General features: G+C 44.7%; 1 protein-coding gene across 1 annotated transcript in view; it reads left to right on the top strand.

Annotated features, from left to right (window-relative positions):
* Positions 1-6,881: 6,881 nt before the first annotated feature.
* zc3h15 (zinc finger CCCH-type containing 15) overlaps positions 6,882-26,231 on the top strand; it is a 38,938-nt gene continuing 19,588 nt past the window's right edge. The window contains 3 exon segments of the mRNA XM_070875829.1: positions 6,882-7,066; positions 22,971-23,072; positions 23,505-23,613. Coding sequence (XP_070731930.1) covers positions 6,995-7,066; positions 22,971-23,072; positions 23,505-23,613 — 283 coding nt within the window. The 5' untranslated portion in view covers positions 6,882-6,994.

The following is a 26,231-nucleotide window of genomic DNA, read 5'->3' on the forward strand; positions in this document are numbered from 1 at the left end:
TCGTAGAGGAAACCATTGGAGTGCTTAAACAGCGCTTTAGATGCCTGGACCACTCAGGAGGCGAGCTCCAATACCACCCTGAGCAGATAGCTCAATACGTGGTGGTGTGCTCCATGCTACACAACTTGGCTATTAGAAGGGGACAAGAATTGCCTGATGAGTCTGACAGTCTACCTCACCAGAGAGAGGAAGAGGAGGACGAGGAGGCGGACGCTGACATCGACCCAGACAATCAGGCTGACACTGAAGCCATGCCTCAGCAACCCCCTGTGGACCGCATGCAAGGTCCCGTGGTGGCATGATAGCTGAAAGAATCTTACGTCAGGAGCTCATCAATGAGTGCTTTGCCTGAAAGAACGTTGGTGGTATTTACAAAGCTGACACACTGCTGGGTGTGCAGGTCATACATCAATGGTGGGCATCACCTTGGTGACAGTTAAAGTTTAGTTGATTGAAGTTAAGTGTAATTATACCCTTTGATGTTAAGGAATCACCAGCGTGTAATGGTGCAGCTATCTGAGCCAATGCGCAACAAGGTTTTGTTAAATAAAAAATAGTTAAACCGAACATTTGTCTGAAATCATCAGTATTTCTGTACAAACGAATCCTTTCCCACCACCCCTCTCCCCCCCGCCCCCCCCTCCCCCGCTTCTCCTCCCCACCTCCAACCCTTCCCCTTACCCTCCTGATTCCAAGCCGCCTGGTCGAGGGGCTCCTCAGACGATGCTTCATTGGGGGTGGGATGATGACGGATGAACCGCAGCTTGGATGGATACGGGAGAGGATGGTCCTGAAGTGGGAACGTGCTCCAAACCAGAAGCAAGATGTTGCTGCTGGCTCTCATGTGTCGTTGGCAATGGGGGTGCGGCACCTTGGAGTGCAGTGCCGTGCTTTGGGACCACTGGGAGCCCTCTGCCACCAGTGTTCCTGGCTACCAGCTCCAGGGCTTCCTCCATCCCTTCCATGTTATATGTTATTTGTTGGACAAAAACTTGGTGCCAACTATGTTCTTGGTGCTTAGTAGACTTTTTGCTGCTGGTGAATCTCCCTCATGCCTCCCACAACCAAACAAGCACACACCACACCCACACACGCTTTCAGTCCCTCTCAGCTCCCTCTCTCTCTATCTCCTCTTCTGCGCATGTCATGATAGAAACATAGAAATATAGAAAATAGGTGCAGGAGTAGGCCATTCAGCCCTTCTAGCCTGCACCGCCATTCAATGAGTTCATGGCTGAACATGCATTTCAGTACCCCCTTCCTGCTCTCTCGCCATACCCCTTGATCCCCCGAGTAGTAAGGACTTCATCTAACTCCCTTTTGAATATATTTAGTGAATTGGCCTCAACTACTTTCTGTGGTGGAGAATTCCACAGGTTCACCACTCTCTGGGTGAAGAAGTTTCTCCTCAACTCGGTCCTAAATGGCTTACCCCTTATCCTTAGACTGTGACCCCTGGTTCTGGACTTCCCCAACATTGGGAACATTCTTCCTGCATCTAACCTGTCTAAACCCATCAGAATTTTAAACGTTTCTATGAGATCCCCTCTCATTCTTCTGAACTCCAGTGAATACAAGACCAGTTGATCCAGTCTTTCTTGATATGTCAGTCCCGCCATCCCGGGAATCAGTCTGGTGAACCTTCGCTGCACTCCCTCAATAGCAAGAATGTCCTTCCTCAAGTTAGGAGACCAAAACTGTACACAATACTCCAGGTGTGGCCTCACCAAGGCCCTGTGCAACTGTAGTAACACCTCCCTGCCCCTGTACTCAAATCCCCTCGCTATGAAGGCCAACATGCCATTTGCTTTCTTAACTGCCTGCTGTACCTGCATGCCAACCTTCAATGACTGATGTACCATGACACCCAGGTCTTGTTACACCTCCCCTTTTCCTAATCTGTCACCATTCAGATAATAGTTTGTCTCTCTGTTGTTATTACCAAAGTGGATAACCTCACATTTATCCACATTATACTTCATCCATTTGCCCACTCACCTAATCTATCCAAGTCACTCTGCAGCCGCATAGCATCCTCCTCGCAGCTCACACTGCCACCTAACTTAGTGTCATCCGCAAATTTGGAGATACTACATTTAATCCCCTCGTCTAAATCATTAATGTACAATGTAAACAGCTGGGGCCCCAGCACAGAACCTTGCGGTACCCCACTAGTCACTGCCTGCCATTCTGAAAAGTACCCATTTACTCCTACTCTTTGCTTCCTGTCTGACAACCAGTTCTCAATCCACATCAGCACACTACCCCAAATCCCATGTGCTTTAACTTTGCACATTAATCTCTTGTGTGGGACCTTGTCGAAAGCCTTCTGAAAGTCCAAATATATCATATCAACTGGTTCTCCCTTGTCCACTTTACTGGAAACATCCTCAAAAAATTCCAGAAGGTTTGTCAAGCATGATTTCCCTTTCACAAATCCATGCTGACTTGGACCTATCATGTCACCATTTTCCAAATGCACTGCTATGACATCCTTAATAATTGATTCCATCATTTTACCCACTACTGAGGTCAGGCTGACCGGTCTATAATTCCCTGTTTTCTCTCTCCCTCCTTTTTTAAAAAGTGGGGTTACATTGGCTACCCTCCACTCCATAGGAACTGATCCAGAGTCAATGGAATGTTGGAAAATGACTGTCAATGCATCCACTATTTCCAAGGCCACCTCCTTAAGTACTCTGGGATGCAGTCCATCAGGCCCTGGGGATTTATCAGCCTTCAATCCCATCAATTTCCCCAACACAATTTCCCGACTAATAAAGATTTCCCTCAGTTCCTCCTCCTTACTAGACCCTCTGACCCCTTTTATATCCGGAAGGTTGTTGGTGTCCTCCTTAGTGAATACCGAACCAAAGTACTTGTTCAATTGGTCTGCCATTTCTTTGTTCCCAGTTATGACTTCCCCTGATTCTGACTGCAGGGGACCTACGTTTGTCTTTACTAACCTTTTTCTCTTTACATACCTATAGAAACTTTTGCAATCCGCCTTAATGTTCCCTGCAAGCTTCTTCTCGTACTCCATTTTCCCTGCCCTAATCAAACCCTTTGTCCTCCTCTGCTGAGTTCTAAATTTCTCCCAGTCCCCAGGTTCACTGCTATTTCTGGCCAATTTGTATGCCACTTCCTTGGCTTTAATACTATCCCTGATTTCCCTTGATAGCCACGGTTGAGCCACCTTCCCTTTTTTATTTTTACGCCAGACAGGAATGTACAATTGTTGTAGTTCATCCATGCGGTCTCTAAATGTCTGCCATTGCCCATCCACAGTCAACCCCTTAAGTATCATTCGCCAATCTATCCTAGCCAATTCACGCCTCATACCTTCAAAGTTACCCTTCTTTAAGTTCTGGACCATGGTCTCTGAATTAACTGTTTCATTCTCCATCCTAATGCAGAATTCCACCATATTATGGTCACTCTTCCCCAAGGGGCCTCGCACAATGAGATTGCTAATTAATCCTCTCTCATTACACAACACCCAGTCTAAGATGGCCTCCCCCCTAGTTGGTTCCTCGACATATTAGTCGAGAAAACCATCCCTTATGCACTCCAGGAAATCCTCCTCCACCGTAGTGCATCCAGTTTGGCTCGCCCAATCTATGTGCATATTAAAGTCACCCATTATAACTGCTGCACCTTTATTGCATGCACCCCTAATTTCCTGTTTGATACCCTCCCCAACATCACAACTACTGTTTGGAGGTCTGTACACAACTCCCACTAACGTTTTTTGCCCTTTGGTGTTCTGCAGCTCTACCCATATAGATTCCACATCATCCAAGCTAATGTCCTTCCTAACTATTGCATTAATCTCCTCTTTAACCAGCAATGCTACCCCACCTCCTTTTCCTTTTATTCTATCCTTCCTGAATGTTGAATACCCCTGGATGTTGAGTTCCCAGCCCTGATCATCCTGGAGCCACGTCTCCGTAATCCCAATCACATCATATTTGTTAACATCTATTTGCACAGTTAATTCATCCACCTTATTGCGGATACTCCTTGCATTAAGACACAAAGCCTTCAGGCTTGTTTTTTTAACACCCTTTGTCCTTTTAAAATGACCCTTGACCTCCTGAATCGCAGGAATCAAGCATTGCCATGCCGTTGCTAAGGACGGCGACACTTTACGGCAGAAGGTCAGAGAGATTAAACGCTAACGTCCATTTCATATCGCTCGCGGTAACGTCCAATTTCAAAAATGGAGACTAGGGGCTTTGAGAATGGGCGACAAGCCAGCGATCTGAAAACCCATTTTTACCGGCCACGCTGGAAGTAATGCCCATTTTTGGGTGAGCTACACAAAAATGTAAAATCTCGCCCTATAGACCCGTTAGCCTAACCTCTGTCATTGCAAAAATGCTGGAGTCCATTATTAAGGAAGCAGTAGCAGGACATTTAGAAAACCATAATACAGTCAAGTAGAGTCAGCATGGTTTTATAAAAGGGAAATCATGTTTGACAAATTTGCTGGAGTTCTTTGAGGATGTAATGTGCAGGGTGTATCAAGGGGAACCGGTAGCTGTCGTATTATTGGATTTCCAGAAAGCATTCGATAAGGTGTCGCATAAAATGTTGCTGCACAAGATAAGGGCTCACGGGGTTGGGGGTAATATATTAGCATGGATAGAGGATTGGCTAACTAACAGAAAACAGAGAGTCGGGATAAATGGGTCATTTTCAGGTTCGCAAACTGTAACTAGTGGGGTGCTACAGAGATTAGTGCTGCAGCCTCGACTATTTACAATCAATATTAATGACTTGGATGAAGGGACCGAGTGTAATGTAGCCAAATTTGCTGATGATACAAAGATAGGTGGGAAAGCAAGTTGCGAGGAGAACGCAGAGAATCTGCAAAGGGACATAGATAGACTAAGTGAGTGGGCAAAAATTTGGCAGATGGAGTATAATGTGGGAAAATGTGAGGTTATCCACTTTGGTAGGAAAAATAAAAAAGCAAATTATTATTTAAATGGGGAGAGATTGCAAAATACTGGCATAAAGAGGGATCTGGGGGTCCTTGTAAACGAAACACAAAAAGTTAGCATGCAGGTACAGCAAATAATTACGAAGTCAAATGGAATGTTGGCCTTTATTGCAAGGGGGATGAAGTATAAAAGTAGGGAAGTCCTGCTACAACTGTACAGGGTGTTGGTGAGACCACACCTGGAGTACAGCGTACAGTTTTGGTCTCCTTATTTAAGGAGAGGTATACTTGCATTGGAGACAGTTCAGAGAAGGTTTACGAGGTTGATTCCTGAGATGAAGGGTTGTCTTGTCTTTTGAGCAAGTTGGGCCCATACTCATTATAGTTTAGAAGAATGAGGGGCTTGACAGGATAGATGCAGAGAGGATGTTTCCCCTCATGAGGGAATCTAGAACTAGGGGGCATAGTTTCAGAATAAGGGGTCGCCCATTTAAAACGGAAATGAGGAGGAACTTCTTCCCTCAGAGGGTCATGAATCTTTGGAATTCTCTGCCCCAAAGAGCTGTGGAGGCTGGGTTGAATATGTTTAAGATGTCGACAGATGTTTGAATGATAAGGGAGTCAAGGGTTATGGGGAGCGAGCAGGGAAGTGGAGTTGAGGCCAAGATAAGATCAGCCATGATCTTATTGAATGGCGGAGCAGCCTCGAGGGGTCAGATGGTCTACTCCTGCTCTTATTTCTTATATTCCTATGTCGAGTTCTTTGGGTTTTTTTGTTCGTTCATGGGATGTGGGCGTCACTGACAAGGCCAGCATTTATTGCCCATCCTTAATTGACCTTGAGAAGGTGGTGAACAAGAACATAAGAAATAGGAGCAGGAGTAGGCAATTTGGCCCCTCGAGCCTGCTCCGCCATTCAATAAGATCATAACATAATAAAATGTCCCAAAGCAGGAATGTTATCAAACAAAATTTGACACTGAGCCTCTGAAGAAGATATTAGAACAGGTGAGCAAAAGCTTGGTACCTGACAAAGAGGTAGGTGTTAGGGGTGTCTTAAAGGAGGAAAGAGGTCGAGAGGTTTAGAGAGGGAATTTCAGAGCTTGAGGCATCAGCAGTTGAAGAAACAGCCATCAATAGTGAAGCAAAGAAAGTTGGGAATGCTCAAGAGGCCAGAATTGGCGGAGAACAGAGATCTCGGAGAGTTGGGGGACTGGAGGAGATTACAAAGATAGGGAGGGATGAGGCAATTGCGGGATTTGAAGAGGATGAGAATTTTAAAATTGAGCTTTCGATAGGGAGCCAATGTAGGTCAGTGAGCACAGGGGTGATGGTTGAATGCGACCAAGTAGCTGACGCCTTTACAAAGTCTTGCGTTTATATAGCGCCTTCCATGATCTCAGGATGTTCCAAAGTACTTTACAGCCAATGAACTACTTTTGAAATCTAGTCACTGTTGTATTGTAGGAAATGCAGCAGCCAATTTGTGCACAACAAGCTCTCACAAACAGCAATGTGATAACGATCTGATATTCTGCTTCGGTGATGTTGATTGAGGGATAAATATTGGCCAGAACTTGGGAAGAACTCCCATGCTCTTCTTTGAAATAGTGCCATGGGATCTTTTAAGTCGACCTGAGAGGGACAGACGGGGCCTCGGTTTAAAGTCTAATCCGAAAGACGGTACCTCAGACAGTGCAGCGCTCGCTCAGTATTGCACTGGTGTCAGCCTAGATTTTTGCCTGTGGACTCTGAGGATAAAGCGCGCAGAAACACGTTACTGCCTGACACGTCAAGTGCTGTTGTTAAAACCTGCCCACACAGCATTAGCGGGTGCCGGGCACTGAGCCGCCGCAGGCCCCGCCCCCTTCCCTCTCCCGCCCCGCCCCCCATTGTTGTTGCCAGGGTTTCCGCGCCGAACCGGCGTTACCCAGCACACCTCGCGCACATGCGCAGAAGACACTTCCTTGCAGCGTCGCGGCCTACGGTGAGTGGATCCTCGAGTCCCGGCAGCGAGAGTGTGGCGGCCCGGAGAAACACAGTGACATGCCCCCCAAGAAAACGTCCGTCCAGCCCAGCAAAAAAACCGACCAGAAAAAGAAAGAGAAGGTTATAGAGGTGAGCGGGGAGCCGCCGTCAGGGGAGCACAGCGCGCCGGCAGGCTGGCCGGCCTATCGTCAATGCGGGACAGGCCCAGCACCGCCGGCCGGCTGGCGCTGCCCTCTCAGCTCAGCTCAGCCCGCCAGCCGGCCGGCGCTGTCCTCCCAGCCCTGCCCCGCAGGCAGGCCGGCCGGCCGCTACTCGAGGCGCAGGGGCGGGTTTGGCGGTGGAGAACTCTGGAAGCGGGTGGGTTTGAGTCTCTGGCTCGGCGCCACCTCCCAACCCGTGCGGCGTTGAATCGCCTCGTTGTCTGGTGTATGAGCCCGGGTTCTGAGAGCCGGCACCTCTGACCGGACCGAGCGCTGCTGCACGCACGGCCGGCAGGAGGTGGCTGATACGTGTGATCAGGAACCGAACTGTCAGGTCACCGTTCTGGTGAATGGTAAAAGCCCCTTTCCCCACAGTTACCGCAACACGCGGCTTCTCACTCCGGCTTGAAATAAATCCAAGTACCCAGGCTGGTCACGCACAAAATGGCAGCGTCCGCTCTATCTTTATTTGGCTCGCTGGCTGTCGAATCAGTACAGCATTAACATTTCTGCCTCAAAGAGTAAAACTGCTTTAATGACACATGTTCGTATGAGATGCGTTAATTCTGAAATGGTTCCTATTTAGTCTTTTGTATATAAGTCGGGATGAGTGGAATTAGAGGTACTGCTTAAAGTAGCAGCATTCCCAAAAGGGAATAAAGAAAGACTTGCATTAAGACTTGTGGAAGCTGGGACATTGAATAAATTTAAGACAGAAATAGTTTCTTAAACGATAAGAGATTATGGGGAGTGGGCAGGGAAGTGGAACTGAGTCCATGATCAGATCAGCCATGATCTTATTGAATGGCGGAGCAGACTCGAGGAGCCGTATGGCCTACTCCTGTTCCTATTTCTTATGTTATATAGTGCCTTTCATAACCTCACGCTGACCCAAAACTCTTTACAGCAAATGAAATACTATTGAAGTTTAGTCACTGTTGTAATGTAGGAATTTGTAGCCTATTTGTGTACAGCAAGTTCTCACAAACAGTAATGACCAGATAATCTGTGTATGTTGGTTGAGGATAAATATTGGCCAGGACGCCGAGGATAACTCTCCCGTTCTTCAATACAGTGCCATGGATCTTTTACGTCCACCTGAGAGCAGATGGACTCAGTTTAATGTCTCATCTGAAAGATAGCACTGAAGTGTCAGCTGAGATTTCTGTGTTCAAGTCTTTGGAGTGGGACTTGAACCCACAACCTTCTGGATGGGTGGGCGTGCTACCAACTTAGTCATGGATTTGTTGGAGATTCTCACAGCTGCCAAATAAAAAGTAGTATGTTTGTCTAATTGTAAGAAAGTTGTATACTGGTACAGTTGCTCATCTGCGATGGTTGTCAAGATGTTCTTCCTAACGACTTGTATTTACGTAGTAGCTTTAACATAGGAAAATGTCCAAAAGTACTTCAGAGGTGTCAGGAAAAAAAGTGGATGTAAAGTCAAAGATGTTGATATTGAGAAGTGCCTAAAAGCTTAGTTATAGACAATTTTGGAGAGGGAGATGGAGAGATAAAGGTATTTAGGGAGGGAATTCCAGAACGTGTGGCTGAAAGCATGCATGGCTGCCAACAGTGGGGTTAAGGGAGAAGGGGAAGTGCAGCAGACTGAAGTAAAAATTGGGAGTGGTTTAGTGGTGGAGGAGTTCAGAGATAGGGAAAATCATTGCTATGAAGGGATTTAAGCTCAAGGATGCAAACTTTTAATTTAAGATGTTAGCTGGGAGACAATGCAGGTCAGCGAGGACAGGGTGCTAGGTGAGTGGGGACTTGATTCAGGTTGGGATGCGGGGAGCAGAGTTTTGGTGAGCTGAGGTTTACGGCGGATGGCCCAAGCAGTATTGGAATAAGTGAGTCTGAAAGTGACAAAATTATGAATGAAGGCAAATGGTGGGCGAGATTCGAGGGGGAAGTCGGATATCTTTCTAGTGGAGGGGATATTAGGTTAGAATACTGAGCGTGCAAATAGTTTGGTTCAGCCTGAGGTGATTGCTGGGGAGGGGTTGGTGTTGGTGGAAAGGGTATTGAGTTTGTAGTGTGGCAAAATGTGATGGTTTCAATCTTCCTAAAGTTTAGCTGGAGAAAATTGCAGCTCATCTGAGACTGGATGTCAGACAAGCAGAAGCGGTGGGGATGTTGAGAAATGTGGTGGAGAGGTAGAAGTGAGAGTCATCGCCATATGTATGATATTGTCAGGGCAACATGTAGATGGTGAACAGGAAGGGACCCAGGATGAATCTTTCAGAGATTTCCACGGTAACAGCACAGGGCGGAAAGAGAAGCCATTGCTGGAGATGTTCTGATTCTAATCTGGTAACAAAAGTAGAAACAAGTGAGAGCAGTATTTCTGAGTTGTACATTAGAGGAAAGATGTTGGAAAGGATGTTGTGTTTAACTGTGTCAAAAGGCTGCAGTGAGGTTGAGGATGAATAAGGTGTCACAGTCATAGAATGTCATTTGTGACTTTGGATAGGGCTGTTTTGGTGCTGATTTATGTCTGAATCCCCTTGGATATGAGGGAGCACAGATGGGGCCATATCGCAGGAACAACTGGGACAAAGGAATCAGTGGTGGTGAGTGTAGAATTTACCAATATCTCGCAAAGATTCCAGGTACCTTTCCCCTGCAGAGGAGAAGAATCCCTTTCTGGACTTTTAAAATGGAAGGAAAATTTTGGGACACAAATGAATTTTAAAGGGGCAGACGAGGCCTGCAGGGGATGCATTCATGGAGACCCCCCTCTTTCCCCCCCCCCCCCAGTGTTTGGACTTATAGGAAAGGGAATTTAATTTGGAACTATCTACCAGAAAGTTTGAAATCCTAAAGTGCACATGGAAGAAACTACGAACTTTAATCGAATTTGGGATTTTTAAAAGGTGTATGTTGGGTCTGCAAGAAAAGGGGTGGGGTCAATATCTAAAGGGCCAGTTTGGACATTGGAACTAATCAAATTGTCTGGGAACTGTATACCCTCTAAACTTGCCCCTTGAAAACATTAGCATTTAAACAATCAACGATGGAAGAAACATTTATCACCGCACCCAGAGGACCCAAATGTCACATACATATTCCAACACCTTTTCAACAGGCATAGAAATATCTGGCTCAGGCCAGACTAGCACAATGGAGAGCTCACCAACTTTGAAAAGCCTATTAACGCCAGATTAAAACCACTTAATCAAGTTTCAGTTAGCTGGCTGCAAAATCGAAACAAAGGTCTGAGCTAGATTTGATGGAAGATAAAGAAGCCTGTTTTAGTATAATTGAAGTCTGTTCTGGCAGTTAGGTGTGCTTCAAGAGACACTATTAAGTTAGCAGTCTCGTTGCATAAGTTCCACACCGGCCTCGAAAAGTGGGATCCCGAAACATCGGCGAAAGGAATCTCTAAAACCAGAAGGACAGCACCACAACAGCAAACAGGCTGTCAAAACGACTATTGGAAAGTTGCGGGCCATCGCGACCAACCCAACAGTCAACCGGAACCAACCCGACAAAACCGAAGATTTTTCCACTCTACAAGCTGGTCCTACGCTACCAAGGGGTACAGACTACAGAACGTGGACAACTAAGGCGAACCCCAGGGACAATTGAGGTGAACCCTGGAGTTGGAACTGTCAAAAAGGGGATTGGTGAGCATAGCCCCTGAACCCCCCAGAGCTATAACTTCGTTAGTTAGGGGAATTGGGAGGAGGGAGGCTGGGATAACTTGTGTAAATGTATCTGCATTCTCCCTCTTACCCCATTTAGAGTTTAAGCTGTATTCTTTTCCCCACAGACTGTAATTTGACAATTTATTCAATGTGTTGTACCCCTCAGTGTGTATTGGTCTGTGTGTGTTATTAAAGGTGTGCCTTTTACTTTTTAAACACAATAAAGCCATACCTGCTTCCTACCTTGAAACCGATTGTCTGTCCAAGTCTGTCACAGTCTCTTCATAATTCCAGTGTCTAGAACCAAGGGTGTGGGAGTGATTCGGAACTGCTCATATAAGGTCATAAGGGAAAGCTGACCCCCTGCAAACCACCCCTTACATGAGTTTGAGCCACAGAGTTGTTGTGAATGGAGGACCAAAGATTAAGCACTTGAGTTTTTTTTTTAATTGCAGTTGTAAGTGATGTGGGAAGAGTGTTTTCCAGGGGTGGTTGGGGATTGGTTGGAACACAGGTTTGGGGTTGTCGGCAGTGAGATACAAAGAAGTAGTGAAAGATGGCCTTGTCAATAATCAAGCTCGTAGAGTAGAGAAGCCGTGGGCAATGGTATGGTCTATAGAGTTTTTAGGGAGGGCAGCGAATTCATTGGAAAGAGGGCAAGGAGAGCTGAGATGGATATGAAATCACAGGGTGAGCCACTCATTGCAGAGGCTGTTGGGATATTTCGGGGCTTGGGGCAGTCGACAACAAAGATCTTGAAGTGAGATGCTTGAAGAAATTGAAGGTGCCGGATGAGTAGGGGGAAAAAATAAGATGTGGCTCTTCCGCGAGAGGTGGGCACCGGAGGGACTGGAGTGCATTGTCACCCCCGGCAACCAAATTTTAATTTGGTTTTATATGTTTTAAAGCTTAATTTGTTTTAATTGCTGGGTTTTTAGTGTCCCCCTCCCCTTTTATAGGGGGCACTTGTAAAAATTTATGATTTTATTGCCCAAAAAAACAAAAACAAAAAAAAAAGGGCAGTTGAAAAATGTTTGGAGTGTCCCCCAGATTGGGGGGCATTTTGTCTCCTATTAAAAGAGTTGTGACTCTTTGAGGTAGGCCAAGTTGCCACAGCAGCAATTTGATTGAGGTGGGTGGTGGAAAATATAGCTGGGTGGGGAGGCTACTAAGAGACAAGATGTCACCGTCCATTTAGCCAAGTTTCAGGCAAAGCCACAATATGAATACCCTGTGTAATGATTCACAATAAGGTCTCGAATGTTTGTGAGTGAGCAGCCAGTCGGGAGGGAATGACCGAAAGGGTGATGATTGTTGGTTCAACAGCGGAGTCCAAGGAGGCAGTGATGTGTGGGCAAGTGTGCTGGACAGGAATATTGGTGAGAGGAGAATGACACAGTTGGGGCCGTGATGGGTACTCATTGGGCGCTTCGGAGAAAGAGAGACTTGCATTTATATAGCGCCTTTCACAACCTCAGGAAGCCCAAAGCGCTTTACAGCTGGTGAAGTACTTTTGAAGTGTCACTGTTGTAATGTTGGAAATGCATTGGCCAATTTGCACACAACAAGCTCCCACAAACAGCAATGTGATAATGACCAGATAATCTACTTTTTAGTGATGTTGATTTAGGGATAAATATTGGCCAGGACATTTGAAATAACTACCCTGCTCTTCAAAATAGTGTCATGGAATCTTTTATGTCCACCTCAAAGGGCAGATGGGGGCTTGGTTTAACATCTCAACCGAAAGACCACACCTCCGAGAGTGCAGCACTCCTTTAGTACTGCACTTGAGTGTCGGCCTAGATTTTTGTACGAAATTCTCGAGTGGGACTTGACCTCACAACTTTCTAACTCAGGCGAGAGTGCTACCAACTGAGCCACGACTGACAAGAGAAGTACAGAGAACAGGCGTGGGTTTATTCTAGGGGAATTCAAGCCTTTGTTGATGGCAGAATAGAATTGTAGAGAAGTTGTAATGGGTTGGGGTAGGTATTGGGGAGGGACAATTGAGTGACAGGCAGGGGAGAGGAGAAATAGGTTCAAGAGGGGCTGAAAAAAAACATAAAATGAATGGCAACAGCAGCCAAAATGCGCATGGGAATGGACAATGAATTTGGATTACATGTATATGGCAGAGATTAAGCAAGATGTGGTCTTAAAACAAGGACAGGAAGGAGACGATATGAAATAGTCCAAAGTTAAAATCTGATGTCCTGACCACTGGGATTGGACTTGGCCTCTGTTCTGCAGATTGCCAGGCATATCCAGGGTGAGGAATTTATCAATTGTAGATGTCAACCCCATGTCACCTTTGCCAGTGACATTACCAATGAGAAAAGGAACTTAAGTAATGAATCCCATCATGTGTCTTAAACCAATTTCTGAGAAAAATGGCTTTTCGTTAAACAGTCTAGTGCTTTTCTATATCTGGTGTATCAGGAGTTTAATCAAGTACTCCGCTAAAGTCTTGACACCAATGTCTCCTCCCAGCCGAGCTAGAGAAGACCCCACCCAACGGAGATTCTCTCTGTCCTCTTGCACAACTGATTATTTTCCGTTTTGCACTGAGCCAGGATTTGAAAGTCTCTCCAATACCCCCTCATTACCTCTTTAACAGCAAAGATGGATTCCTAAGTTTGTCAATTTGTATACAGTGAGAATATTGCATCAGGTCTTGAAAGTCACTTGGTCAGGTGGGGATTGTGAAGTGGAGGAGGGTTGCTCTTGCAGTTCAGGATGTTTCGACGCCCGGTGAAGTTTTTGGTGCTGTTTGTGAAAAGTGCAGAAATGGGTTATATATCATCATCATCCTAGGCGGTCCCTCGAAATGAGGATGACTTGCTTCCACACCAAAAAGGGATGAGTTCACAGGTGTTTCAATGAAGGACCTAATATTCCAGGTCCCGAACTACATATTGAAGGGTGGAAGATGCCTATGCGTGGATTTTTTTAATCGTTGCACACCAGCCACCCCACAGGCTTGACGGGGCTAGGTCTTGGTCCAGTGGCAAGGGTTAACCAAGACGACTGGAGACCAGCTCTGCTGCACGGACCCAGTGTGCGCGCACATCGCAGTGTGGGCTGGCCCGTGCTGCCCCTGGGCCCGAGCCTCTTCTGGGCACCGAACTCACGCCTCTCCGAGACCCCGATCACGACCATTAGAGGGGACAACGTGCGGCGGCCCGGCCCGAAAATCGGCACATCCCTGCCTGCAAGACCATCAGCAGGCCGGGGCCATTAGTACGGTGGTTGAGGAACCATTATGGTGAAAACTTAATTTAGTACAATGTGAATTACAATGCAAGGATGGTTCTGGGATCTTTTGGGTTGGGGGGGGTCTCAATGTTTTTTACTGGCTGTTATTCCTGTCTCTTATATGGAGTACTATAGAAAAAATCTGTACAGCGATTTGTTGTCATTTTAGTAAGTTTAAACACTATTTTTAAAAACTTGTTCATATCCAATGCTCCCTTTAAGCTGTGCAGCCTCACAGCAATTTCAAGATCCCGCGCAGGCTTCAAAATGCAAAAAAAAAACACGCATGTGCGGAAGTTTGAATTGGTCACACAGCTCCTTAAAGAGGCCACGCAACCCCCCAAAAATTAGAGGCATTGTTCATGTCAATGAGTTTATGTTCTAAAATTCTTGACGACTTATTTTATTTTTGTCCCCTTAGTTACTGTAGTTCAAGTATGGTGCATTAAAGTTGGGGCCTGTTTCAATTGATGATTTTTATTAAGCTTTTTATACTTGAATATACACTAAATTTATAGACATGATTCTTGAATTAAATTCTTCATGTTTTAGCTTCTGGGAATTTTATGCAATGATACTTGATTTGGTGAACTTTAATGTTCCAAACAAACAAACATGAAAAAGACCAGCTGGTCCATTGAGTCTTTACCATCCAGCCATGATGCAACTAGACACTAAATCTGCCACCAAGCTCATGGTCTACAGGGCTGTCGTGATACCCACCCTCCTGTATGGCTCAGAGACGTGGACCATATACCGTAGACACCTCAAATCGTTGGAGAAATACCACCAACGATGTCTCCGCAAGATCCTGCAAATCCCCTGGGAGGACAGATGCACCAACGTTAGCATCCTCGACCAGGCCAACATCCCCGGCATCGAAGCACTGACCACACTCGACCAGCTCTGCTGGGCAGGCCACATTGTTCGCATGCCTGACGCAAGACTCCCAAAGCAAGCGCTCTACTCGGAACTTCTACATGGCAAGCGAGCCCAAGGTGAGCAGAGGAAACGTTTCAAGGTCACCCTCAAAGCCTCCTTGATAAAATGCAACATCCCCACCGACACCTGGGAGTCCCTGGCCAAAGACCGCCCTAAGTGGAGGAAGTGCATCCGGGAGGGCACTGAACATCTTGAATCTCATCGTCAAGAGCATGCAGAAACCAAGCGGAAGGAGCGTGCGGCAAACCAGTCCCACTCACCCTTCCCTTCAATGACTGTCTGTCCCACCTGTGACAGAGACTGTAATTCCCGTATTGGACTGTTCAGTCACCTAAGAACTCATTTTTAGAATGGAAGCAAGTCTTCCTCGATTTCGAGGGACTGCCTATGATGATGAGACAACATGACTCCAGTGCTCTCTACCTATTAGCAGCCATGTAATCTCCTGGGAGAGGCGAACAAACATTGAAAAATCTTAGGCCAATTCAGGATTTTTAAAAAATTCTGGAAATTCCTTTCCACTCCTGAAGGCGATTTAAAAACGAGTTCCATGAGATAAGTGGCCACGAAGTACATCACCCAATACCCCCACCTACCGTTTTGTACACAGTGATGTCAGCCTCATCGAGCTCCCTTTTGAATGTTTGAAGGGAATCATCATCCAATGTACAAGAGGACAACTTTTTCCAGAGATGAATGATCCTCTGAAAAGACAAATCTGACCTCTAACCTAGGTCTATGTTTACGTAACGTATGCATGCTCCCTCATTCTCCCTAACTAACTTTTCAAATAATCTATTCACATTTAAAATACTTCAATCCAGTCTCCCCAAAGTTTATGCTTCACTAGAGTTAAAAAGATCTAGCTCCCTGAGCCTATTGTGATAACTAAGGATTTCAACCAAGGTATTAATCTAGTGGTCCAACTCTCAAACTTTTCCAGAGCCTCTCTATCTCCCACCACGTGAGAGAACTAGAACTGGACACAGTATTCTAGATGGGGCCTAACCAGGGTCTTGTACAAGGGCACTATGATGCATTTTATTTTATATTGGATCTGGTAGTTCCTAATTTCTTTCTTTTTGAATTGCCTGTAGACAAACATTCCCTTGTGATGTTTGATTTTTCAGACACTACCTCCTCAGCTGGCATTTGCATTCAGCATCAGCAGTGTGACAGGCCTCATTGTAAGATGTGCCTCCGTGGGTGATTTTTCATCATGCTTTCTTAACTTGAGCAAATTGTTCCTACTTATGAATGTTTATTCTTCACTGAGTTAAATTTAAGCAATCTTTATATCTCTTGCTGTCCACCATGAGATCACAACTCCAGTCGTCAATGGACCAGAAAAAACTTTTGGATTTGTTCATTAGACATTCGCACCACGTAGCCTGACCAGTGTAGCCTTGCCTTCTTGCTTAGAGCACCTATACTTTGCATGTCAGCTTTTTAAGAACTTTTTACCATCTTATCTTCATTGGTCATCTCAGGCAGCTTAGGTGAAAGTGATCAGATTTTTTTCACGTGATCTGATTATCCAAATTTCACAGGCATAAAGTAGGCTCTTCAGAAAGACAGCCTGTATACTTTGAGCTTGGTCTGCAGGCTGATGCCTCTTATCCCAGAAATGCTCATAAGTTGGCTGACTTTGGTGATTCTGCAGGATACTTGCGTATTGATATCGACTTCTCTAGACAAGGTGCTACCTAGGTAGGTGAATCTGTCTATAGCCTGAACCATCGATTGTGATAGGTGGCGAGTAATCCTTGCTTGGGGCTGGTTGAAGGACCATTGTTGTCTTAAGCTTAATAGTCATGCCAAATTGCAGGCAAGCTGTTGGAAGGTGGTTCATGATTTGAAGAGCTGTCCATCTGTCCTGAATCTGATCTTGACTCTCATTTTGAGATTATTGAAAGCGTAGCAGCAAACAAAAGGCTGGAATAATGATGCAAGGAAGCATCCTTGTGTAGCACCATCTGTAACTCGGAAAGAAATGGAATTGTCCCAATCTTCCATCTAACTATCATGCTTTCGTGGAATTGTTTGACCAATTCAATGAATTTGTCTAGATACCCAACTGGGAGAGGATTTTCCAGAGAACCTCTCTACTGACTGCGTTGAATGCTTTTGCCAAGTCAACAGAGAAACAGTAACAGTCTATGTTTTGCGCCCTTTTTCTAGGAGCTGTCTGGCTGTGAAGATCATTTGTGCCTTTTGCCCACATTGCTGAAAAAGTCGTAATAGACTGCTAATGTGTTGAATAAAGCTATTGAACATCACTCTTGCAAGGATCTTTCCAGCAATGACAACTAAGGAGATTCTCCAGTGATTAAAACAATTTCCATTCCCATTGTAGAGTGGACAATTGAAGCATCTTTTCTGAGCAACACATGGGTTGAAACAGTTTATTGAGGCATTTAACAAAGTAGTTGCCACCAGCTTTGTATATCAGCTGGGATAGCGTCCGAACCAAATGCTTTACCATTTTGAGAGCAACTAAATGGCCGAAAGATGGTGTTGGTTATGATAAAGCTATGTTCAGCACATTCTGCTTAAGAGCAGAAGGCCATTGTTGTAATTTCAAATGTCATGTTTGCCAATGATGTCCCACCGTTTGATGGTCTGACAAGCATTGAAATCGCCCAGGGTGGATTTTGTCATTCTTGAGTACTTAAGAGATAGTGATCTGGATCTTTATAGAACTTGTTTTTGATCTTGTTTGGGTTGATCATGGCTAGTGTATAGGTTGTGATAATGAAGGCAATCTTGGTATCATTGGGCTCAAAATTGGCCAGGAGTTGCTCCATTTTCTTTTAGAGCAACTTGATTTTTCTGAAGTATCTTAAAAATCCTCATTTTGCACATTCAATTTGCGCCAGTGTAAGTGAGTTAGCTACGATTTTTTTTAGTTTAGTTTAGTTTTTCTCAAAAAGGGGCGTTACCAGCCACCTAAGCCAGTTTTGGCCATTTAGGCCACTTTGGCCAGCTAATAGTCACTCCAAATCTACTTAGGGCAGCATATGTGGCCACTTCAGAAAACCCTTGCGGAGAGTTAAGAAATCAGCACAGGTAGATACATCGAAGGCCAGCAGAACTTAATAACTTGACTAAAGAATATGAATAGGATCAAACAGCTATACAGGACATCATATGACAAACTTTGCAAAGTTAATTTACTATACAACAGAAGCATTCATGGAAGTTTAAACTACAAAAATAAAAGAAGTAAAAGATAGTTGAATTGCCCTAATCTCTCAACTAATTTAAACAGCTATTTGTTTGCAATGATTATACTGGGCCAAAATTGAGCACCTATTATCTAAATAAAGTCTACTTCAGTAAATGATATTCTCTGTATTCTTCCGTCACTTAATGTTCTTCTTTCACAATAGCACCAGGTGAATAGGCTTGACAAATATTCACCACTATTCACGAGACAAAACATATTTACATAATTTTTTCAAAATATCCAAAAGTCCAGGAAAATGACAAGCCATTAAGAAAGTTCAAAAATAGCTACATTGCATAAAATTTCACATGAGGTTGACAGGGGCGCCACTCGGCTAGGGCTAGGGGCGGGAATTGGGTCCCACACAGACAGCGGCTGCAACACGCACAGACACGGGGCAAGAAGCTTACTGCACATGCGCGGACACTCCAGTGCGCGTGTGCACTGTTTTCAGTACAGGACGCTGGCTCCGGCCCGACTGGCCATGCTGCGCGAAGACCGAGGAGAGGCCGTAAAGCGGCAAAGTAGGGAGCGTTTTTTTTTCTTTTTCTTTTTTTTCGGCACGCTTATCAACGGAGAAAAGCAACGCATCTCCGATAAGTGCGCCGAAAAAGGGATGGGCCAAATTTGAGCCCATTGTGTGGTCATTGATACTTATGTTCTCAAGTTTGTCTGCAATACTTGAAGATGGCAGGGCAAGTTGAGAAAGCAGTTAAAAAAAGGCTTGCAGGATCCTGGGCATCATGAATAGAGGTATTATAGAGTACAAAAGTGTGAAAATTATGATCCTGGTTTGACCTCAACTGGAGTATTGTGTCCAATTCTGGGCACAGCACTTAGGAAGGATGTGAAGGCCTTGGAGTGCACAGAAAAAATTTACGAGAATGATTCCAGGGATGAGGGACTTTAGCTACATGGGTAGACTGGAGAAGCCAGGGTTGTTCTCCTTCGAACAGAGAAGAGTGAGGAGATATGATAGAGGTGCTCAAAGTCATGAGGGGTCTTGTCAGAGCTGATGGAGAAAAGCTGTTCCCATTGGTAGAGTCAAGAACCAGTGGACACAGATTTAAGGTGATTGGTAAAAGAACCAAAAGTGACATAAGGAAAAAATTTTTTTATGCAGTGAGTGGTTAGGATCTGGAATGCATTGTCTGACAGCGTGGTGGAGGCAAACTCAATCACAGCTTTAAAAAAAGAGTTGGATATGTACCTGAAGGAAAATAAATTGCAGAGCTATAGGGAAAGGGCAGAGGAGTAGGATTAGCTGAAATGCCCTTGCAGAGAGCCGGGCCAAATGGCCGCCTTCTGTGCTGCAACCATTCTATGATTCTATACTGTACAATATAGAATCAGCCCCACAGCGTTCTTTGGGCTGGCTACTCCAGAAGGTGATCAAACCAGCGCCAATTTCAGCATGGCGAGTTTCGCTTAGCACTGTGATATCTATTATATCTGTTCAGTTCTCTGGCAATCAGCAAAGATCTCCATCTTCTAGTTGTGTCTCAGTGGAATCACCATCCATAAGTGTTCGAACATTCAGGCAGCAATATTGAAAGGGACAGATTTCGTCTTGATTTTGGATATTATCGACCATCATAAGTTTGCCCATTGTTTGCACCATGCTGACCAGGGAACAGAGAAGTGGGCAATACTGAGGGCACTTTCCTAGTGCCTTGCTCATGCCATGGACGTGAGCAAAGCTGTCGTAAAGAGAGCTGCCGAACTCCATTGCCGCTTAAGTCAGTGAGAAGTGACCCTATGCCCTGAGCTGCCTGTGTTCAAGTCTGACTTACTGGAGGTTGAGCAGCACTGTGGAAGTATATTATTGAGACAAAATTGTTTTGGTCGCTTGCAATGTTCGCTCTAATTTTTTTTCCCCTGCGCGAGCCCTTTAAAGTTGATGTGCTGTATCTCTCAGCGGCAGCGGCCTGCGCAGGACCTCACGATCGGTGCGCGGATGCGTACTTTAGGAGGAACATTGGTAGCTTGGCCGTCTGCCTATTAAACATAACATCCTTCACAGTTCACAGTACACCAACAAATTTAAATCCCTTGATTTACCTCTCCAAATGGAACCCATTACCTTTTCTGTAGGTACAGCTGAACACTCGGTGACAATTTCATAGATTTATTCTTTTGCTTTCACCAGTGTGTGCATTTAAATAATTGTATATTGAATAGAAACATAGAAAAGAGGTGCAGGAGTAGGCCATTCGGCCCTTCGAGCCTGCACCACCATTCAATGAGTTCATGGCTGAACATGCAACTTCAGTACCCCATTCCTGCTTTCTCGCCATACCCCTTGATCCCCCTAGTAGTAAGGACTGCATCTAACTCCCTTTTGAATATATTTAGTGAATTGGCCTCAACTACTTTCTGTGGTAGAGAATTCCACAGGTTCACTACTCTCTGGGTGAAGAAGTTTCTCCTCATCTCGGTCCTAAATGGCTTACCCCTTATCCTCAGACTGTGACCTCTGGTTCTGGACTTCCCCAACATTGGGAACATTCTTCCTGCATTTAACCTGTCTAAACCCGTCAGAATTTTAAACGTTTCTATGAGATCCCCTCTCATTCTTCTGAACTCCAGTGAATACAAGCCCAGTTGATCGTCTTTCTTGATATGTCAGTCCTGCCATCCCGGGAATCAGTCTGGTGAACCTTCGCTGCACTCCCTCAATAGCAAGAATGTCCTTCCTCAAGTTAGGAGACCAAAACTGTACATAATACTCCAGGTGTGGCCTCACCAAGGCCCTGTACAACTGTAGTAACACCTCTCTGCTTGATCTGTTGCTAAGTGTTCACCTACTGAAAGGGTGTCCAAGCATTTGTCTTCGTGTGCCACAAAAATACATTCTATGAAGCCGTTGTTAAAGTTTTAATCCATGTTCCCATTAATTTGCAAATACCTGAAGTCTTGATATTGTGGTTTAGGATTTATCCACCAGTGAAACAGCAACAATAAAAACAATCCTTTCCACGCCTAAAGGCTCACAAATTTCAAACAAGACAAACCAGTGCACAAGATAAGTGTAAGTTGGAGCACATTGATTTGGCTTTGAGGTTTGGTTTGCCAATGGGCTGCAGGTTGGATTTACTAGGATGGAAAAAAATCCAAGAATGCAATATCCGTTTCATTTTCGTTGTCTACCTTGTCAAAAAAGCATAAAATTAGCTGAGCTGCTGAGCTTTCTTTCTATTTATATTTAGAAAGTTTTTTTAAAAGTAAAAACATTTTTTTTTAAGTATTACTCTCTACCAGTGTTAATTGAGGCCCATTCACAGGATACTGCACTGAAGTGATGGGATACAGGTCTGCATGCAGTTGCTCACAAGTTAAACTCATCTCAATAATAATACTATGTAGTCACCCAGCTGGAGGCACTTTTGCACAGGATGATAATTTTTATTAAAAAACTTGTATTTACATAGTGTCATTAATAAAACATCCAAAGGCGCTTCATCGGAGCGTTATAAAACAACATTTGACACCGATCCACTTGAGATATTAGGTCAGATGACCAAAAACCTTGGTAAAAGAGGTAGGTTTTAAAGGGTGTCTTTAAGGAGGAAAGAAAGGCGGAGAGCCTTGGGGAGGGAAACCCAGATATTAGGGCCTTGGCAGCTGAAGACATGGGCACCAATGGTGAAGTGATTGAAAGCGGGATGCTCAAGAGGCCAGAATTAGAGGAGCGTGGATATCTTGAAGGGTTATGGGGCTGGATGATATTACAGAGATGGGAGGGGCGAGGCCAAGGAGGGATTTGAAAACTGGGATGAGAATTTTAAAACCAAGGCTTTGCTTAACCGGGAGCCAATGTCGGTCAGCAAGCACGTTGGTGATGGATGAACGGGGCTTGGTGTGCAAGTTAGGACATGGGCAGCAGAGTGTTGGATGACCTGGAGTTTGCGTAGGGTTGAATGTGGGAGTCCGGCCTAGAGTGCGTTTGAATAATCGAGTCTAGAGATAACACAGGCATGGATGAGGGTTTCAGTGGCAGGTGAGCTGAGCCAGGAGCAGAGTTGGGCAATTTTCCAGAGGTGGAAATGGTCAGTTTGAATCATGCGAATATGTGGTTAGGAACTCATCTCGGTGTCACATATAACACCAAAGTTGTGAAAATTCTTGGTCAGCCTCGGGGAGAGTGATGGAGTCGGCTAGGAAATGGAGTTTGTAGTGGGGACTGAAGATAATGGCTTCGGTCTTCCCAATATTTAGTTGGAGGAAATTTCTGCTCCTCCAACACTGGATGTCGGGCAAGAAGTATGACAATTTAGATACAGTGGAGGGGTCAAAAGAGTGGTGATGAGGTAGAGCTGGGTGTCGTCAGCATACACGCTGTATTTTCAGATGATGTTGCTGAAGGGCAGCATGTAAATTAGAAATAGGAGAGTGCCAATGATAGATCCTTGGCAGGGGGGATGCCAATGGGAACGCAAAGAGAAATCATTGCAGGTGATTTTGTGGCTGCGATGAGATAGGTCAAGATAGGATCAGTAGCAGTATTTTAGTAGGGTCCCTTCACCTACTGTGAAGGAAGCTGCCCTACCCTGACTGCCTTTATTTGCTGGAGAGCTAGAAAAAATTAGAACAGCACTGGAACCAACTTGGTCAGCATTCCATAACAGGCTATGAATGGAGAGGCCTTAAAATGCATGATATAGAGTCCACCATAGGTGATGGAGAGGCAGGTTGTATTCTGAATGCCCTTGATCTACTTAAACTTCAGGTGTTGGCTTTTCTTGCTGTTCTAGGATAAGACCTTTGGTCTGAAGAACAAGAAAGGAGCAAAACAGCAGAAATTCATCAAAACTGTCACAAATCAAGTCAAGCATGGGCAGACAGGTGGAAAACAGGTACAGTAAATGAATATTGAAGCCCTGTAAGTTGTGAAACATTTGGTTGCCTTTCATAGTGAGTCAGCTCACAGACAAACCTAGACAAAATCTTCAAGTTTGTTTGAAATGTTGTACAGGGGAATGCTTTCAGCTCTGTTGTAGTCCTTGAAGATCTGAATATCAATACTATATTAAATGGTTTGAAATTATCATAGTTTCAAGAAATTCTATGTATGTTGGTATAAGGAGAGACTTGTACCCAGGTGCTAGGGTTTTGCTGAACTGTAGCTGTGAATTAGAGAAGTGAATTATATTTTGGATTTTTGGTGCATCATTGAGGCCTGAAACTTCTTGATGGAACAAGAAATGGATATAAACTATACTGCTTCTGAGCAAAGTTGGTGTGCATTGTGTTTGCTTGTTCAGAGATTGTTTGTTTTTTTTCTTTAGATACCTTTTGGTGAAGAAAAAAAATCTAAGAAAGATGATAAAAAGAAAGAGCTCCAAGAGCTGAATGAACTTTTTAAACCTGTAGTAGTTGCTCAGAAGATCAGCAAAGGTAAATAGAGTTTATTACGGTTTGTCAACTCTGACTTCTGAAATTTAATCCAAACACTGCCAGAGATGATTGAATCATTTTGAGGAAATTGTAGTAATTTAATGTCCTTCATTTTACCACCACTGTGTAATAGCGCTTCACTAAAATTAGTGCTAGCTACTCGGGTCACAATAGTCAAGGCTAAACAACAGCTTGGCAGACATTTTGTCACATTAAATAGTTTACCTACTAGATATGACTCATTGATCCAGCAACTTCAACACGACTATTGTGGAATTACTTTCTTACAAATAGACAAGCGATTAGTGACGTCCTAATCTGTAATTATCAACATTATCTCAAAACATACAGTTTTTACTTGCTCCTTTCCTTTAAAAGCATACTGTGAGCAAAAATAGTATGCAGAAGAAAATACTCAGCTTTTTCTCTCTCCCCTTAAGTGACATTGCCTATTCCCATATACTAAACTTGTTTACATCATGTCTTCACTGCCTCTCTACATCTACCCATCAGCTTCTGCCTGTCTTTCCCTCCCTTCTTTGGTCTGGCCTTTAGCTTCGCCCTATATCTTTCCCGATTATTACACTATCTTCCACTGTCTGTCTCCCACATTGTTTTTTTTTCCTATTTCAGCAACAACTACAATACAGCATCGCAAGACATTGGGCCAGCAGGAATAGTGCACCATATCAGTCTCTCTGATTCTTCCGTTCTTCATAGACCTGCAGAGACTTTGGTAGGGAGAGAGATGTGTTTCAGAAATCAACTGGTGACATTGACTACATTAAACGAAGGATGTACTAACCTCCAACATCCCCCTCCCACCCCCCAACTCCAGCCCTACCCCTAAAGAAAAAACAGATACTGTATGTTTGTGATAATGCTGAGAATTCTGGACAATCCCCTAATGTAATAACAAAATAGAGGCCTATAATTTTAACTATAACAAACATTCTATTAAGTTTCTTGGTAAGTGGCTGTTGTAGTACTTGATTCTTGCCACTAGCTGCATTGTAACCCATTTATACGTTGATGTGTGTCTTCCTATGTATGATTCTAGCACTGTCGGGGACTCTGCAAATCAATAGTTTACTGCTCTGTTTCTGGACAGAGGCAGCAAATGACAGTAGTTGAGCACTATAATATTTCAATGTAAGAATTGCCCTACTGTACAAATGACTTGAAATGGGAACTACAGCCAGACATGAAACTGTTTGGTGAAAATAAGTAAACCAAGGGAAAGATTAAAAAGTAAAGTGTATTATGAAGGGAATTTGAAACAAGGTGGGAGGGGGAGGAGAACAGAATTTTATTTCTGACTGTCTAAATTTGCCTCTTGATCTGGACCAAGTACTTTTCAGGGTTTCAGTGCTTATAAAGGATCAGTATACATTCCAAAATAGTACTGGCCCCTGCACAAAGCATTGTTAGCTGTTAAGTCTTAGGTAGGCATTCTTGATACTATCTTAAATTAACTTTTTGTATTTAGTGTATTTTGTTAGTAAATCAAATATTCATGTTGTTGAATAAAATATATTTTCTTTTAAATGTTCTTATAAATTGTTCCGATCATTAATGAGATCATTTGGTTAGAATAAATCTATATATAAGAATAATGGATCACAGCTATGGAGACCCTTGTGTAGCATCTACTTGCTCGTTCCAGTAATAGCAGTTTTCTGCTCTTGTGTGGTTTCCTGGATTGGCATCTATTGACCAGCCCTCGGGTTGGTTTAAAGTTGCATCTCTTGTTTGTAGTGGAGTCACTCAGGATGCTTACTATTAGAACAGCTGAGGAGGGCATTCCTTCTTGAAGACCCCCAAGGCTATGCTAAAATTGACTTGCTTGGAGCCAAATATTTCTGCTGTACAGTACTTTTTCTTTGAACAAGGGAGAGGAATACTTTGAACAAAAGGTAAAACTGCCCCCCCGAGTTTATTGCCCCTTAAGTTGTTACTTACTCTAAGCCAAAACAAAAATCAGGTTTATTGCATAATCGACAGCTTTTAACTTCCTTCCTGGTATCTTTTATTCTGATGTAAATTGCATGAAATTTTCATCTCTAATTGAACTTTCAACAGTTTCCTTGGGCCCAAGTTTCCACAAGAAAAAAAACGGGCGCCCCTCCAAGCTGGGCGCCCGTTTTTCGCGCCTAAAACGGCGCCTAGAAAAATCCTCGGTATTCTCCACCTACTGTAGGTCCTCTGGCCCTCGGCGCAGCCAGCACGAGCTGTGGGGGGGGGGGGGGGGGCGGAGCCAGGTCCCGGCGCTGAAAACAGTGCCGGGACCTCTGCACATGTGCGCTACAGTCGGCACGCAAGTGCAGTAGCTCCAGGCGCCGAACTGTGTGGGAGGGGCCCGAAGCACGCAGCCCCTAGCCGTGGCTGAATGGCCTCACTGGGGCTGCGTGAATGAGGCTCCTCCCTCGGCCAGCTCCTGCTCCCGCCCCGAAACCCGCTCTCCCCCCCCCCCCCCCCCCCCGCCGACCTGACACCCGCCCCCCCCCCCCCCCCCCCCCCGCCCGCTGCCGACCTGACACCCCCCCCCCTGCCGACCAGACCCCCGCTCCCGCCCCCCCCCCCCCGCCGACCTGACACCCGCCCCCCCCCCCCCCCCC

The sequence above is a fragment of the Pristiophorus japonicus genome, chromosome 3 (assembly GCF_044704955.1).
Source record: "Pristiophorus japonicus isolate sPriJap1 chromosome 3, sPriJap1.hap1, whole genome shotgun sequence".
NCBI classification, from domain to species: domain Eukaryota; kingdom Metazoa; phylum Chordata; class Chondrichthyes; family Pristiophoridae; genus Pristiophorus; species Pristiophorus japonicus.